Below are 15,375 nucleotides of genomic sequence, written 5' to 3' on the forward strand. Positions count from 1 at the left end.
CGTTAACAAATAAAACCAGCACAAAATTGCCACAGAACACAAAATATCCAGCACAGAGAGCAGCTCATTATAAATTTGCTGTGGTTTCATGTGTGTTGCAGATGTTTACTTTCTGAATCTCAAATGCAGGTTCCCCTGCCATTTCTAAAGGGAATGAGCAGAAGCCCCTCCGTGTTGCCCCGGAGTAGGTGGGTGCAGGGAAGCTCCAGCCCCATGATGCCACACCACTACCTGCCCCGGATCCCAGCAGGCAGCACTGGCGACCTCTGCCTGTCCCTCAGCCACACGGGCATCTTGCCCAACAGCCACTCTCCAGGAACGCCGTGTCATTTGATGCTGGGCACTGGGACACGACAGTGCTGAGCACAACCTGGCCAGTGCTTACGGCACGTGAAAGGCTTTCAGAAGTCTACTTTGAAAGAGTCAGAAAACAGCTACGACGCTGTAATTCCAGGATTCTGCCCCAAAGTGCAAAGACACTGTGCAAAGAGGGCAGAAATAAAGGACGCTCTGTTGTCCACCAAGTGCAAATATTATGCCTGCCTCAGCTACAGAATCAGCTACAAGAAAGCTGGAGAAGCAGATACCAACACCAGACTACACCAGTGTATGTTCCACTCCTGCCATGAACAGATGGACCTTTGAAAACTGGGCAATACCTAACCAGAAAAAACATTCAATTGAATGTTTCCATTATTACTGGCATACACTGACTCATCTCCTGAAGAGTGGTTAGTTGCAATCAGTGTGCAATCGGAAAAGAAACTCTCTTAGAGCATTACATTAAATAGATCTCTTTAGCAATATAAAGTGGGGCATGCTTTTATTTTAGTATATATGTACATTTAACATATGCCATTGAAACACCTAGGGAAAGAGCTCAGCAAGCGGAGCAGCAGCTGATGGAACAGGGAGCTGCAGGGAGCTGCGCTGGTGGTGATGTGGCAGGGGAGGGCAGCGAGCCCAGCTGATGGGAGGCAGTGGTCACCTCAGGTACCACCTCAGCATCCCTGCAGACACTGGCAATTGACCCCAACAGAGCAACAAGAGTAAAAGGAGCACGTGGTGGTGAAGGTGGCGAGCATCCTGCCTCCCCTCCGCAGGGCCGACTCCACCTGGTATCTACCTCGGTGAATCTGAGGTGGGATTTGGAATCAGCGAGGCCAAAGGGGTCCCCCCTCCAGGGGTTTGGCTATCCCAAGGGAAGCCTCAGGGACAGCACTGACATGACTGTGAGGATGGTGAAATCCTCTTTGCTTTATTAAAGCAAAAGAAGACAATAAAATGCAGAAGAGAACATAAAGTACAGATAGATGGCAGGATCTGGACTTCAGTGTTTCTTAAGCCTCATTTTGACGCAGTTCCTGCAGCAGTCCATGAAAACAAACAAGGAAAGTGTTAACACCCCCCTCAAATACACACACAGTTGCTCCTGATCCCAGTTCCTGCACCCTCCAGTCACCACTCTAACGATGTCATAAGAAGCCAACTTTTGAATGTGAAAGCTGCAGAAGTTTGCTTTGATGCTGGAGAGACAAAGAACATCAAGGCTGGTGCCCACCCGAGCACAGAGGAGCCCTGGGGTGCTCACTGGTGACAGCCTGGCTGGTTCCTGTCCACTGCCTGGGGGCACCTCACCCAAGCTCCTGCTGCATCAGACATTAAACCTGACCACTCATGAGCTGCACGCATTCAGCACATGATGCACAGGCAGCATCCCCTTCTAAACAGCTATTCAGTTGCATTGTGCTTCCACCAGCAAACCGGTGTATGCAAATCCCTATTAAACTTGACTTCTTTCCAATCTCCCAGCAGAAAAGTACCCAGCAGGATACCTCCACTCATTAACTAATGAAAACTTCACTGACAAGAGCTTGTGCAAAATATAAAGCTCTCCAAAGGAGCTCTTCAGATTGCTCCTAAACATCCTCAACATTGATGAGAGCGTACCCAGCCAGCTGTTCCCTGTGCCCTTCTGCTTTCTGCAGAAAATGTTCAGGAAGAGAGAAGTGCACCAGCAGGATTTTTTACCAGTTCATCTGCAAATATTAGTAGATCATATTAACATTTAAAATGCTTGCAGCCCTCAAAAATAGAAGCTTACTCAGAACACAGCCCTCCTGGCTGGCATTCAGGAAGGTTATCTAAGGATTCTGTTGCAATCCACATGAAGGGGTTTCAAGTGGAACAGCACAAGCAGAGCCACATCTAGCAGCGGAGGAAAACCCATCACAAACAACTGCAAAGATAGTTCCTCCCCTTCAATACTTTTAAGGGCTTTATTCCTACCCCTTCCCTTAATGAAAATCCCACAGCGTGACTGAAAAGTATCTCAGTAAAGTAAGTTTGCTCTGCTGAGAGTTTACAAAGAACCCAGAAGTACCGTGAGGGTGTCTGCCTGATGGGGATGCTCAGCTCATGAATGGTCCAAGCAGCACAGGCATTAGTGCTGTTTTCTGCACAACACCTGTGTGGCAATCAATTGCACGGAACCTCATTCCCTTTGCTTTTAAAGACACCCGACAAAGACGAGCAGCTGGTATTACACGGGGGAACGTGTCTGATCAGTTCCGGTGTGCTCACGCTGTGCAGGAAGAGGGAACTGAAATACAATGGGGAATGCAGGCTTGGCCGCTGTGTGGGAAACTGAGCCCACCAAATAAATCAGAACACGGGCATCGAATGGGCCTGTGCTCCCTTCTGAACCTGAGGTATGAAAGTCAAGCCTGACAAACCAAGCCTGCATTTCTCAAGATACTCCTGACTGCCGAGGACCACCAGCAGCTGCAGACCAATCTGCCTTTGCTCTTTGCTGGCTGTGGACCAACCACTGTTCAAGCTAGGGTGCATTTATCCATCCCCACTGTGGGGCTGCAGCCTGTGCTGCATCCGCCTGTGGACTGGGCTCTGCCACTGCCACGTTAAGCTGTTGTGGACTGGTGAAGCACATGGGACAGTGTGCTTGGGATGGCATCCCCCAGGCTGCAATCAAGCACTGCAGTTAGCAGTGACCATGCACACTGCTTAGAATGGCAGAAGGTCTCTTCAGTGTTTCTTTTACAACTCCCTGCAGTGCCATAGCAGCACCAGCCAGTCGTCACAGCCACCTCCTGAAGGATGGGATTGACAGCAGGAATCACAGGTCCAGCAGACCCCAGCCCCGCTGCTTTGCTCCTGGAGTGCTTGTCTGCTGGCATCAGAAAGAACAGTTGGGACAAATGGGAAATAAGTGTTGTAGATGGAAACCCAGGGCCTGGGGACACCCAGCGGGAGCAGAGCTGGTGAGGGGCTGGGCAGGGGCCCTGGCTGCCCACGGGTGGAGGGGGAAGCGTGAGGTCTGAGAACGTCAGGCACTTGCGGAGGCGAGTACGGCTGTGTTGGAGGAGCAGCAGCTACCGAGGATGGGAATGAGACTGCTGAGTGCCTGGGAGTCTGCAGGGCAGACCAAGATCCAGCTTCACTGGACATAGCAAAACCATCCCAGGGTAGCCATTTGTCACCTTTGGGACTTTGGGAAGGTCACCTTCCTCTCCAACCCTTTTGCTGACAGTGTAACGCTCCATCAGCTAATACTGATGCTGCATAGGCAGGCATGCAGTCCAGAGCAGACCCCTTGGCAGCTGCACGGTGGCTTTGTGTCAGCAGCAGGCCCTGCCAAGTCACCAGGCTGCAAATTCATCTCATCCCCCAGCTCTTCTCTGTTTCTCTACTGCAGTATTTTAACTCATCTGCTTCCCAGCACCATTAATGCAATTTAAAAGTCCTGAAGACGGCCAGTAAAGTAACCCACTCCCACCCTCACAGGTCCAACCTGCTTCTGGTCTTGTCCTGTTTCTTCTTTAAAAAAAACACCAAACCCAATGACTGCTGGCATTTCTCCTGATGGCTCGTGGCCCTGGGCCACTGAAAGTCACTGTGGAAAACACACAAATGAGAGAGCACAGTCCCCTGTCCCAGCACGGTGAGCCAGCCAAATCTAGGCAGAAGCTGAGGCAGGCAGCTCAGTTCAAGAGGTACCTCACGAAACCCAGAAATCTCGGGAATCCCAGCAGGTAGTCGCTTGTCACTGTCCATCCTCCCGGCACACCGCCTGTAGAGGGGATTCCCCAAGGCACTGCAGTACAGTAGTGCAGAAAAAATTGGCAGGAGATTGCTGAAATGGGGGTGGCAGAACTGGGAGGTCCTTCCGGAAGATCACTGTGCGTGGAAGTAGATAGGCTTGACTTTTCCAGACAGGATCTTGGGAACCTGCACAGAGATGATCTCAGCCATCATTTCAGGGTAGTCCACGCTCACCATATGTGCCTTAATTAAAAGGTCAAATGTAAACTGATGCAGATCCTTGGCAATCTGGGAGAGAGAGAAAGTTTGTTACACGAGAAGTCCCTGGGCAGTGATTTCTTTGGGAAGACAAGGAGCAGGCGTTAGCGGGCACAGCTGGCCACAGCTGGACCTTGCCACAGTGGGACGTGCTCTGCTCTCTGGCCATCGCTGCCTTGCTAGCACCTGTCAGATGGCAGGTACAGTCTCAAGGATAAGTGAGGGAACTACCCATCCTGGGGACATGGAGCACAACTTGCCATGGTCCTGCACACTTGATCATTACCGAGTACCACAAAAATGGGGGTGAATAGAAATGGCATTTTTTTACTCCTACAGAAACTTGTCTTACTGTGCAGATGATGCTGCCTTCAGTTATTAAGGATTACTTTTTGCTTATAAACATGTAACTGTATGTGCATGGATCTCTCCCCCATGGAAAATGAAAGGTCTAGCTCAAGTGTCACCAGTACAACTCACAAATAGAGAATTTGATTTCACTGCTGTAATCAGAAAAGGTTCACTGGGGGCACTGAGATTTTGAGCTGTTCTGGTAGGGTGATAATACAAAAGTACCATGTACAAAGAGCTTTTCATTTCTAAAAGTGGAAGCCCGTAAACCCAAGCACTAAAGTGGTTACTGCAGGGAGTGACAGGTAGCTCCCTCCCTCAGCAGACTTGGTGTCTGTCTTTTCTCTATTGCTTAATCTTGGAGCACACTGCAATACTGTCCCTGCAAAGGTGTATGACAGTTAAAAAAACAAACCACAAAGAACCACAGAATCACTGAACAGCCCAGGTTGGAATGGACCTTGAAAGGTCACCCAGTCCAATCTTCCCTGGGAAAGGGAGCCTGGAGGACCCTATTTAACACCCTGTCCACTCTCGCATCCTGAAGACCTCCAGTGATGGGGACCATCACGATCCTGGGAGGTTGCACCAGTGAATGATCATTCTCACTGTAAAAAGTTTCTTTCTTATGTAATTTCTTATGTGATACATAGACATTTCACTGTCCTCTTACAGGATGCACGGAGTCCAGGACCTTGGTGAGCTGATAAAATCGCCGAGAGCAGGAGGTAGGGTTCTTCCTCTTGCAAGCGATGATACGGTCAAGTTCCTTAATATAATTCATTCGAAGTTCATCAAAGAGCTTCTGGTTCTTCAGGCCATCCACTGGAACTGGATGGAACATGGGAGGGAAACAGTGAGAGCTGCTCAGGAAGTGGAGAAACAGAAGAGCCAGAGGAAAGCTGGGGAAGAGGTCGGTGCAGACCTGAGAGGAAAGATCTGACCACCAGCTCTGCTTCTGCTATAGCCCTCACTCTGATCAGCTTGTTGGATGGCTGTTAAGCCAAGTTCCATGCTTGTTAAAAATCAGAAGCAATATGACAAACTGAAGCACTAGTTTCCTGCTCTGCAGCTGATGCTCAGAGGTTCTGTGATGACAGGAACTGAGCTGAGGAGCAACCTCCTGCAGGAACTGCATGTGGAAATGCTGCGCTGTGCAGGGGTGGGATGGGTTAGCTGCAGGGGCTGGGTGAGGGCACCTGAATGCTTGACAGCTCATCATCTCTGAGCAGCTCAGACTGAAGCAGAGGGGAGAACATCCACAGCCATTCCTTGTACAGTATGAGTACATGCACAGGGAAAGCATCAGATACATCTACAGCAATACAGTGCACAGCAACTGGAGGTCTGCTGAGGAAAGGATGTGAGAACTTACTAATACTGAAGAAAAGTAGAGCCTTCATGCAGAGGAACTCCTGCAGTGTGATCTGAAGCCACCCGAACTCCTGAGAGAGGTGCCGCATCCTGACACACTGGCTGTACATTCTGGATTTGTGCATCCGGTACCTGGCAGGGCAAGACATGTCACGCACAGCAAGAGCATCAAAGCGCTGCCTGCGCGATGTGCATGGGAGGACACGCATTGCCCATCCCAGCAATCCGAGCCTCGCCTGGCACGTCCCCCGTGCCAAGAACCTGAGCTCTGTCTTGGGAGATGCTGCAGCAACAGGCTTGCACACACGACCAGAATGTTTTCCAGAATGCCTGCATGTAATTCCCATCTGGAAATGGATGGCTACCTGGGACTTGCAGGGCTCGCCTGACCCTCTGCCTTCCTGAAAAGCAGCTGCAATGATTCACTAAGTGTGGCTGTCTGCGAGGGGCAGGAAGCTGAGCTCAGAGCTCTCAGAGACAAGGTATGCTTTTGCTTGTGGCTGTGCATTGTTATTGCTCTGAAGCTCTTCTACTTTCATGTCAACAAACCCTCCCCAACTCTAAGCTGATGGTACGTAAGAGAGAACCCATCAGGAACTTGCAATAAAAGCTTGCTGCTCTTCCTACTCACTCCAGCTGACCAACCAAGCTGGAAATAGAAACTCAAATCCCAGCGAGAAAAGGCAGGTCTATACAGACCAGCCCTTCACACCCAGCACTGGCTCTTGCCCAATGGACGTAGGACCCAAGGCAAGGTTAAGGGAAAAGGAAGAAGGACCAGGAGAGCCACTACAACTGCACATACTGCTCCTGGAGCAGTTAGAGGACAAAAAGCAGGGCCCTCCTATGCCTTGTTGGTCAGCCCTGAAAGTACTACTAAGCTATACATTCCATAATGAAAACAAATGCCTTGATTTGTTCTCACCTAGTCTGACCCAAGCAGAACACAGTATTAGATTGTTGCTATTTCGCACTTACTCATTGAAGACCAAATCTGGAGCAAAGTAAAGCATCCTGGAATTGACGTTGGTAAAAGATCTCCAACCCATAGCGAACACCATAAGGCCCATCCAAGAGTACTGGATTATTGACATCTGGTCATCCACATGCAGGTTGCGAAATCCTGTTAAAAAAGGAGAAGGGGATTTTAGAATCATATAACAGTTAGGGTTGGAAAGGACCTTAAGATCATCAAGTTCCAAGCCCCCTGCCATGGGCAGGGACACCTCGCACTAAACCACATCACCCAAGGCCTCGTCCAACCTGGCCTTGAACACTGCCAGGGATGGAGCATTCACAACTTCCCTGGGCACGCCATTCCAGTGCCTCACCACCCTCACAGTAAAGAACTTCTTCCTTATATCCAATCTAAACTTCCCCTGTTTAAGTTTTAACCCATTACCCCTTGTACTATCACTACAGTCCCTAATGAAGAGTCCCTCCCCAGCATCCCCATATGCCCCCTTCAGATACTGGAAGGCTGCTATGAGGTCTCCACACAACCTTCTCTTCTCCAGGCTGAACAGCCCAAACTTTCTCAGCCTCACTTCATACGGGAGGTGCTCCAGTCCCCTGATCATCCTCGTGGCCTCTTCTGGACTTGTTCCAACAGTCCCATGTCCTTTTTATGTTGAGAACAAATTAACATTGGGTTACTTGTGGGTACCAGGACTGTTTTTCTCCAGCCCTCCTGCATTACTCCTGTGAGGACAAGGTGGTTCACAGCACAACCTCAGCTCATCCCAGGACACAGACGCATCTGGGTGGCACAGCCACAGTGTCAAGAGCTAGGTGCTCACAGACCCTCATAACCAGCCAAAACACACACCTGCGACTGGAAGGGGAGAAAGGAGATCCCCAGGCATAAGGCAGGGATAAAGACCGGGTGAAGAACACAAGCAGCAAAACATTATACAGGAAAGCAGTGAGAAGCGGCAATAAATGACATCCTCCCCTGAGAGTCTCAGAGAGCTTCACTAATTGTATTTGAAGGCTTTGCAAGACCCAGTGAAATGAACCAGCACCGTTCTGCAACAGACTGGAGAAAGACACAGCAGGATGGGGTTCGGTGACTTCCTAAAGTCCCTTCTGGGACACAACCAAACCTCAGCGCTGGCACCAGGCTTGCCCTGCAACAGCCCTTGTTTCTGGCACTCATTAGACACCCAGACCCACTGGAACGTGCTTTGCCACATGCTCTGCAGTCACAGTGTTAACTCCCACAGTCTGCTCCAGAACATTCACAGTCATCAAGTGAGACGGTATGTCAGAAGTAAGTGAAAGAAACAGCTGATGGGGATTTGTTTGCTTTGTTCTGCTAACAGAAATAAATCAGCTGGAGGGGAGTGGGAGCCCCAGCAACAACACAACTAACCAGATCACATTCTCCAGGTGCTGAGAAGCCGTCACTAACCAATTGCCTCCTCTGGTGCAATTCTGGCACTCCAGGAGATAAGCCAAACCCCTTCAAATTGATTAGGACTTCATCAAATTTAAGCAAAGGGATTATAATGTATAATGTTCAGAGACAGCAAGTAACCATGAGGCTACATGGTTAACAGGCTGCTTCCATTTCTCTGTCAAATACGCAATGCATTTATCTAATGAATATGAAAACTTCTGCTGAATCACAAGCTAAACAAAACTATCAATTAAATTCAAATTAGCATTCCCAGATGGCAGTTCACAGCTAAATCCCAGGCGTGTTTACAACACACACACAGACACCTCCAACCGTACTTTCATCCAGATACTTGTAAGTAGGCAAATGTGATCTGGTTTCAAGCAGATCATTTGTAACTTCAGTGAAACTTTAAAGCAATTCCAACACCTCCAGTGTGTAATAATAACTCACTGTGGCAATTCACTCTTGCTTGGGAAGCTGTCAACTGCAAATGAGCACAAGTCGTGTTTTACTGCTGACTAAACCTGCCTTACATTTGTACAGTTCTGTTCTAGATCGCGTATCACTGGATTAAAAACCTGAAGTTTGTGTGCCAGTAGCATGCCACCGAACCTGAACGGGTCATTTCCACCAGAGGGGTGCTCAGCTACCAGCTGAACATGAACCTCCTGGCAGCCAGAGAGAAACTCATTCAGAGCACACGAGTACAGACAAGGCAACTCCAGGGCTTCATAAAATCAGTCATACTCATTTCTAGGACATATCTAAGTTAAATCTTCATAGCTAACTACAATACTCCATGCTATTAAAAAACCTTTCTATTTATCCAGTAAATTTGGTCAGAGATTAATTCACTGCCTAGTAAAACCTAAGCCATTCGCAGTGAGCACTTCCTTGAATTTCCTCCCGCCCCATACTCGTCACCATTCTCTTTCCCTGCCCAGACTTTCTGAAAAGATTGGAAACACGTGAGTTACTTGAAGAGGAGCCATGTGATGGCCCCTGCGGCTGAGACTCTCAAGAAAGTAGGCTGCAAGATGGTGTAGGGAACACTCCGGCAGTGGCATCCACATAATGAGGGTGAACCTTGTCTGCTACACACTCATCCCCCTCGGATCCATAAGGCTGGGAAGTAATACCCCTTCCCAACTTAGGTAGTTCTTTTGTGAAGTTCTGCTGCACCGAAGAGGTGATGTAAGGCCAGAACTGCAAATCAACACATGATGGAAAGGGTGAGGTGAGAAAGAAGACAAACCAAAGGTCTCTGATGTTTGGCTTCTCTTGTGCCTATGTTTTGGGAGCAAGGACCCTTAAGTCTTACCACCAAAGATGAAACATGTAACCTGCAAGTGACTTGGAGACAGAAAACACACCCACAAACAGCAACCTATGTGAATTTAGCCCTAATTCACACAAATGATCCCTCCCTCTTTAGCTGGGTTTAGCAACAACAGGACAAAGCTGTTGGGAACACCAGCATCAATGGCAGAACTTCCTCAAACTGCTGCCATGCCCATGCAAACCAGCTCCACAGCCACCTCTGCAGGTAGCCAGTCTCACCGGGGGCTGGCTTCCCCTCCACCACTGAGTATCAGCTTTGCACCATAGCTGGGGTAACTATTTGTTGCTCCTAATCTTTGCTATGAGAAGGATTTTGGTGCTCTTATTTGTTACCTTGCAATTAGGTTCACTTAAAATACTTGTGCAAGCTTCACCAGGGTTTAAGGAAAGGTATTTGAACACAACAGTTTCATTGTCAGAGAACTTAAATCTGCTTTCTGCATGTCCACAAAAACAAGTTCTAGAAACATGCTGGCTGAGTTTTCTAAAAGGAATCACTGCTTCCAGTTTCTGAGCTAAATGCCCTTAAACAAAACTGTCTCTAAAAACCTGTAATTTCCCGCAAACCTCCCCCATCCAGACATCTTCAATGATGTACTGCCAGAATCACTGGGAAAGAAAATAAATACAAACTTAATGCCATAATATACTGTTAAATTTCTTAGTATTGGCATGTTTTGAAGAGACCCAAATGAAGATTGCTTTCTGCAGAAAGAAATCACAGTAAAAGTAAAATCAGATTTACTGACGCCTTGAAAAAGATCAATGCCATTTTGCTGTGAATAATCACAAAGCAGCAGAGTTTGGAAAGAAATCCTTTATATTCTTTCTTGATGCAGTGCTGTGCCAGATTAATTATCTTCCTCAGAGATCAGCAGCTGAGCACACGTTACCATAAATTGCATTTCTAATATAAAACATACTCATTGTGTATCTGGAAATCTTATTATCTGGAGAATGAAAAAAGATGCACAATTATCTGTATCCTTATAGTTAAAAGGTGATTTAGACACACTGTAACGCTGTATATTTGAAACAGAAAAGCAAGCAATGGCCTGGAACACCCCTAAAACATTAATGCACACAGAGATTATGCAATAGGTTTAGTAAAGAGGTCCATCTCCCATGGAGTATTTCACCTGATCACTTGTGCACCGAGCTGCTAGAAGCACAAAGGGCGTTCAACTGCGGTGCTGGCCCCAGAGCCGCAGCCTTTTCCCACACATGCGGTCCAGCTATTTTTGATGACCGTGTTCCTAACAGCTTCAGGAACAAACTGAAGACTTTTCATTTGCTGCCAGTTAGAATGACCCTTAAACCAATGTGTTTCAGTGCCGATCTAAATTAGCTGTAAGGCCTTCACTGAATTTATGCGTATGGAACAGGGAAAACACGCACTCCTTCCACTTACCTTGAAGTGGATGGATTTTATGGATTTAACGAGACTTTTTAATTCTGTGCTCCAACAGCTTCCTTGACAAGCACTGGTTATTTAATCTTTCCAGCAAAACCACAGTTTCATTCCACCTTCTCCTGTGCAGAATTTCAATTGCACAGCGTCCAAAGGGCCATACACTATGTTTTCTCCACTGGACAGAGGCTGGTACTGCTACTGCAGGCAAGCAGGATGCAGAAATGCTCCTACCTGATGCAGCCTTGTTTCTAAGCCATCACTGAAACCTCGCTGGAAGAAGTGCAGTAACACCTTGCTGCATATTCATCACTCTTGCTATGCAGATGATTTTCAACGCTGGATGCAAGATTAATAACCGCCTATTAACCAATATTATTCTACTGCCAGTGTTATCAGGCTGAGGCTACCTCCATCACAGGTGCAAGTTCCCCCTTCTCCCCCCAGCAGCAGTCACTGGAAAGCAAAAACCTTCTCCCCTTTACACTGATATGCATCTTAACTGACAGACAGGGGAGGTTGTTTGTCTTTAAGCCAACACTTTCGCCAGATGTGCTACATTAACAGGGAAACGGGAAGAGTGGATGGCATTTTCCCCCTTGCTGAGGACCACACAGCACTTCCAGCAGGCAAAGGATGCAGCTGTGTTTGGCAGGGGCACTGGCTGGCCAAGATGTGCTGCTTCGGCTGCTGGCCCCGGGCACTGTTCCTCCTCCCGGGGAAGCTGGGCTGCGCTGCTGTGCAGCAGGTCAAGCCCTCTACTCTGCTCCCATTGCACCTCACCAGCAACAGCATTCATTAAACAGCCTCTAGCTTTCCAAGAGATTTGGTGAACATCTTTCTGCTTTGATAAAAACAACCACATCACGCTGTTTAAAATTGCTTTGGTTTTGTTTCCATTTCTCCCCCTACCTGCATTCACCCACATCACCTGAGCTCACCGAACGCGGGGCTGCCCAGCCAACCTGCAGACCTGGGAAATGAAAACACTTCTGCTTTATTAACCAAAATGCAATTTAAATAAATTATAGACAGCAAACTATCTCTGGCTATGGGGATACTGCAAGTCTACTCAAAAAGCGAGGCAGACGCAGTGTGCGCAGGAGGGGCAGTGGTGGGCATGGCTGCCCACACTGGGATCCAGAACCTGTCCAAGCAAAGGGGCTGTATGGCCACCACCCACCTGAAGCTCCACAACAGCAATAGTGCTGAAGTTGCTTATCCCTTCCCTAGAAACCACCAGCAGAATGACTAAGTGGCAAATTTGTGGTTATTACTGTACAACTGCAGTGCTGGCACACACAAGGGAACTACTGGGGAAAGGTGCAGAAAACAAACTGGCTTCACGCTTGCTCCAGGCACAGTGATGCTAATGATGGCCCAGCACCAGCTCTGCGGTTGGCAGCATTCCACTATAGCCCCAGAAGGAATCCATGTCCTGAGGAGGGTGTAGGGGCTAAGCTGTAACTGCTCAGATGTAAGATTAGAAATAGTCTTTCCCAGATGCTGTCACTGGCACAGCGGGCACCAGCGCTGGGAGGCAGCAGTGCAGCAGCTGGCATCACTGTGCACCATGGGGATGGAGAGCAGGTGTAGGAACAGGACAATAAAAGCTTTTGATAAGCAGGCGATTACAATGAAAAATGTTTCTCCAAGCAGTCTCCCTTTCCATCAGCACTTCTGCAGTTTTACAACCGATTGCCAGTCAGGTTTGGTGGGGTCTCTGTGTACTTTTCTGGAGGAAACTTGATGTCTGATGTAGATAAGCCAGAAGAGAAAGCATGATTTGTTCCTGGTTTCACAAGCTAGGTGAACCTTTTCTTACTCAAGAACATAAGAAACAGAATGGGCTACTCGGCATTTACGCATATTCAGTCTAACACCCCTCCTGGACCAGCAGTCCAGCTACTTCCAGGGGGACTGGGGAATTTCTGGGAATGTTAAATGTCTAACTAGGTTCATCACTAGGTTTTGGCAAACTTATTTTGTCTCAGTTTCCTGCTTTGGTCCTATCACCTCGAACAAATAGTAGGATCCCTCTTTTCTGTGGCATTTCCTGAGGAATGGGGCCAGGGTGAGGAAGGCAGCTCAGGATCGTTCCCAAGCCCCAGTCTCAGGGATGCTGGGAGGTGAACGGGATGCCACTGCACTCAGAGTGCAGGCTTCTGCAGTTTCACTCAGCTGGCAGGATTACAGCTTGCAGCTGAACAGACTGGCAACCTCTATGCTCAGAACCAAAGAACGCTCTCAGTGAAACCCGTGTGTCACCAGGATGTTTCTGTTAACAGCACTTGCTCTCTATCACCATCTGGCAAACTCCCGACCCTTACGTACTCCTCCCATATCACAACGATCAATGTCTCATAAATACATCTGTCCAGCCTGGTGCACAAGAGCAATCTGACTGCCAGGAAAAAGCCCTTTGGGATTTTGTTTGTATCTCTTTTGCTACTATACAATTAACTGGCTTGTGAAATACAAAAAGTGACAAAGGACTTCTCCCATATCTTCAGCCTCAGCTCTTTTCAGCCCAGATTCCCCCATCTCACTTTCCAATCATGAAGTGGCACACTGGTGATTCACCTGGAGAATTTACCCTTTTCATCACTTTGTGCAGGTTATGGGACTGGCTTAGAGAAAACCTCTGCAGATCTGGAGAACACAGCCCTGGAAGGGGAGCAAAACCTCTGCATAGGGAAAAGCTGCATGCCTACATGGTACCATGTGCCGGGGTTATCAGAACCAAAGTGTAAGTTTTGGCATGCTCTGTCACCCCTTAATCACCTCTCCCATCAACCAGTCATCCAAAGGAGACAAACCTGATGCTACTGCTGCCTGCAGCACGGGCATATTGCCCACGCAGGTGCCCCACGAAGGTGCTCCCCAAGGAGCTGAACTGTGTGATGGGATGGAGGGATGCGGGCTGCAGACCACCTCCTTCGAATCCACCCCAGTGATGCATGCAGGAGGCTTTAGGAACATATCAAGGAAGAGAGTGGAGTTCTCAGTTTTCCTCCTTACCTGGCAAAGCCTTTGCCCATTTGACCACATAGATCAGCTGCCTCTCCCCAAGCTCATTCAGGCTGGTCAACAGGTTGGAAAAGGAGTCCGGCTGGCTGTTGTCATGGCCAGCACACACCACGCCAGGCTCAATGGCCTCCAGGACGTTGAGGAAGATGGGCTGGCACTCATACCCATCAATGCGCGTCATCACCATCTTGGGAGCTTGCTCTTCTGTGGGGCTGGATGAGCTGGCTGCCTCCACTTCATCTTGTGTCTTCAGGTTGCCCATCTTCTTCAGCTTGCGGGCTGTGGGAGTGACACATTCCAGTGTGAGGCTTAAAATTAAAAAAGAAGCTTGAGGTTTCTTGGCCTCTGGCTCCAACATTTATATTCATGAGGAAAGGAAAACTGACGACCAGCAGCTACTCCTTCAGTGCGTGCCACCATCATTGCAGACCTCACGCAGGGGCAAAAGGGACAAGGAAACCCATTAATCTAACATGAAAAATAACAAGCATCATTTACATTCTCAGCTGTGACTGGTATCACATTAAATCCCACTTAGAAATGGAGAGAAAGAACCAAGGAAAAGAGAGAAGAGGTGACTCAAATAAAACAACTACTCACATGCAATTAAAAAGGGAAGCAATGCAAGCAAATTAACTCAGTAGATGGTCACATTTCAGGCAAAAAAGCCATTGCACTCAGATGCTCAAGTGGGATTGTTCCACTCCAGGGCAGAGTAGAAGTGATGCAACCAAGACAAAACCCTTCCCTTGCCTGGGGCTCCTGCAATGCCTGCTGCCCCATAACCAAGCTCTCCCAGCCGGGTCACTACTCTACAAATACATTATGCAAAATACATTTTAAGAGGAGCAGGCAGCTACATGGCTCTTTCCCTGGAGTCTCCCCATAGCCCACCAGCAAGGAGACTCAAGCAGGGGCAGCCTTGGTCTGCTGGCCAGGTTCAAGAGCAACACCAGTAGAGCAGGCTTGTGGGGTTGGAACTGAAGGCAGTCAGTGACTGTACTCATGTCACCACGACAAAGCGTCTCTCCTGTGCACCCAGCTCTTAATTGCAGATGCTCATCTGTTAGTAAGATATACAGGGAGACTTGAGAGTCTGTGTTCACCTAATTTGACATCTGCATGACAGCATTCAGCACAACAC

General features: G+C 48.3%; 1 protein-coding gene and 1 long non-coding RNA gene across 2 annotated transcripts in view; both read right to left on the reverse strand.

Annotated features, from left to right (window-relative positions):
- The window catches only part of LOC133216902 (uncharacterized), a 448,875-nt gene that overhangs the window by 231,368 nt on the left and 202,132 nt on the right, over positions 1-15,375 (reverse strand). The window lies entirely within an intron of this gene.
- Positions 3,946-15,375, reverse strand: part of AR (androgen receptor) — a 50,223-nt gene continuing 38,793 nt past the window's right edge. The window contains exons 4-8 of the mRNA XM_061361977.1: positions 14,223-14,510; positions 7,024-7,168; positions 6,047-6,177; positions 5,345-5,502; positions 3,946-4,350 (exon numbers count right to left, since the gene is read on the reverse strand). Coding sequence (XP_061217961.1) covers positions 4,195-4,350; positions 5,345-5,502; positions 6,047-6,177; positions 7,024-7,168; positions 14,223-14,510 — 878 coding nt within the window. The 3' untranslated portion in view covers positions 3,946-4,194. The remainder of the gene's footprint in view (positions 4,351-5,344; positions 5,503-6,046; positions 6,178-7,023; positions 7,169-14,222; positions 14,511-15,375) is intronic.

Source organism: Neopsephotus bourkii, unplaced genomic scaffold (genome assembly GCF_033783945.1).
Source record: "Neopsephotus bourkii isolate Nb327-2 ecotype Australia unplaced genomic scaffold, CSIRO-AGI_Nbou_v1 NB_1067, whole genome shotgun sequence".
NCBI classification, from domain to species: Eukaryota; Metazoa; Chordata; class Aves; order Psittaciformes; family Psittacidae; genus Neopsephotus; species Neopsephotus bourkii.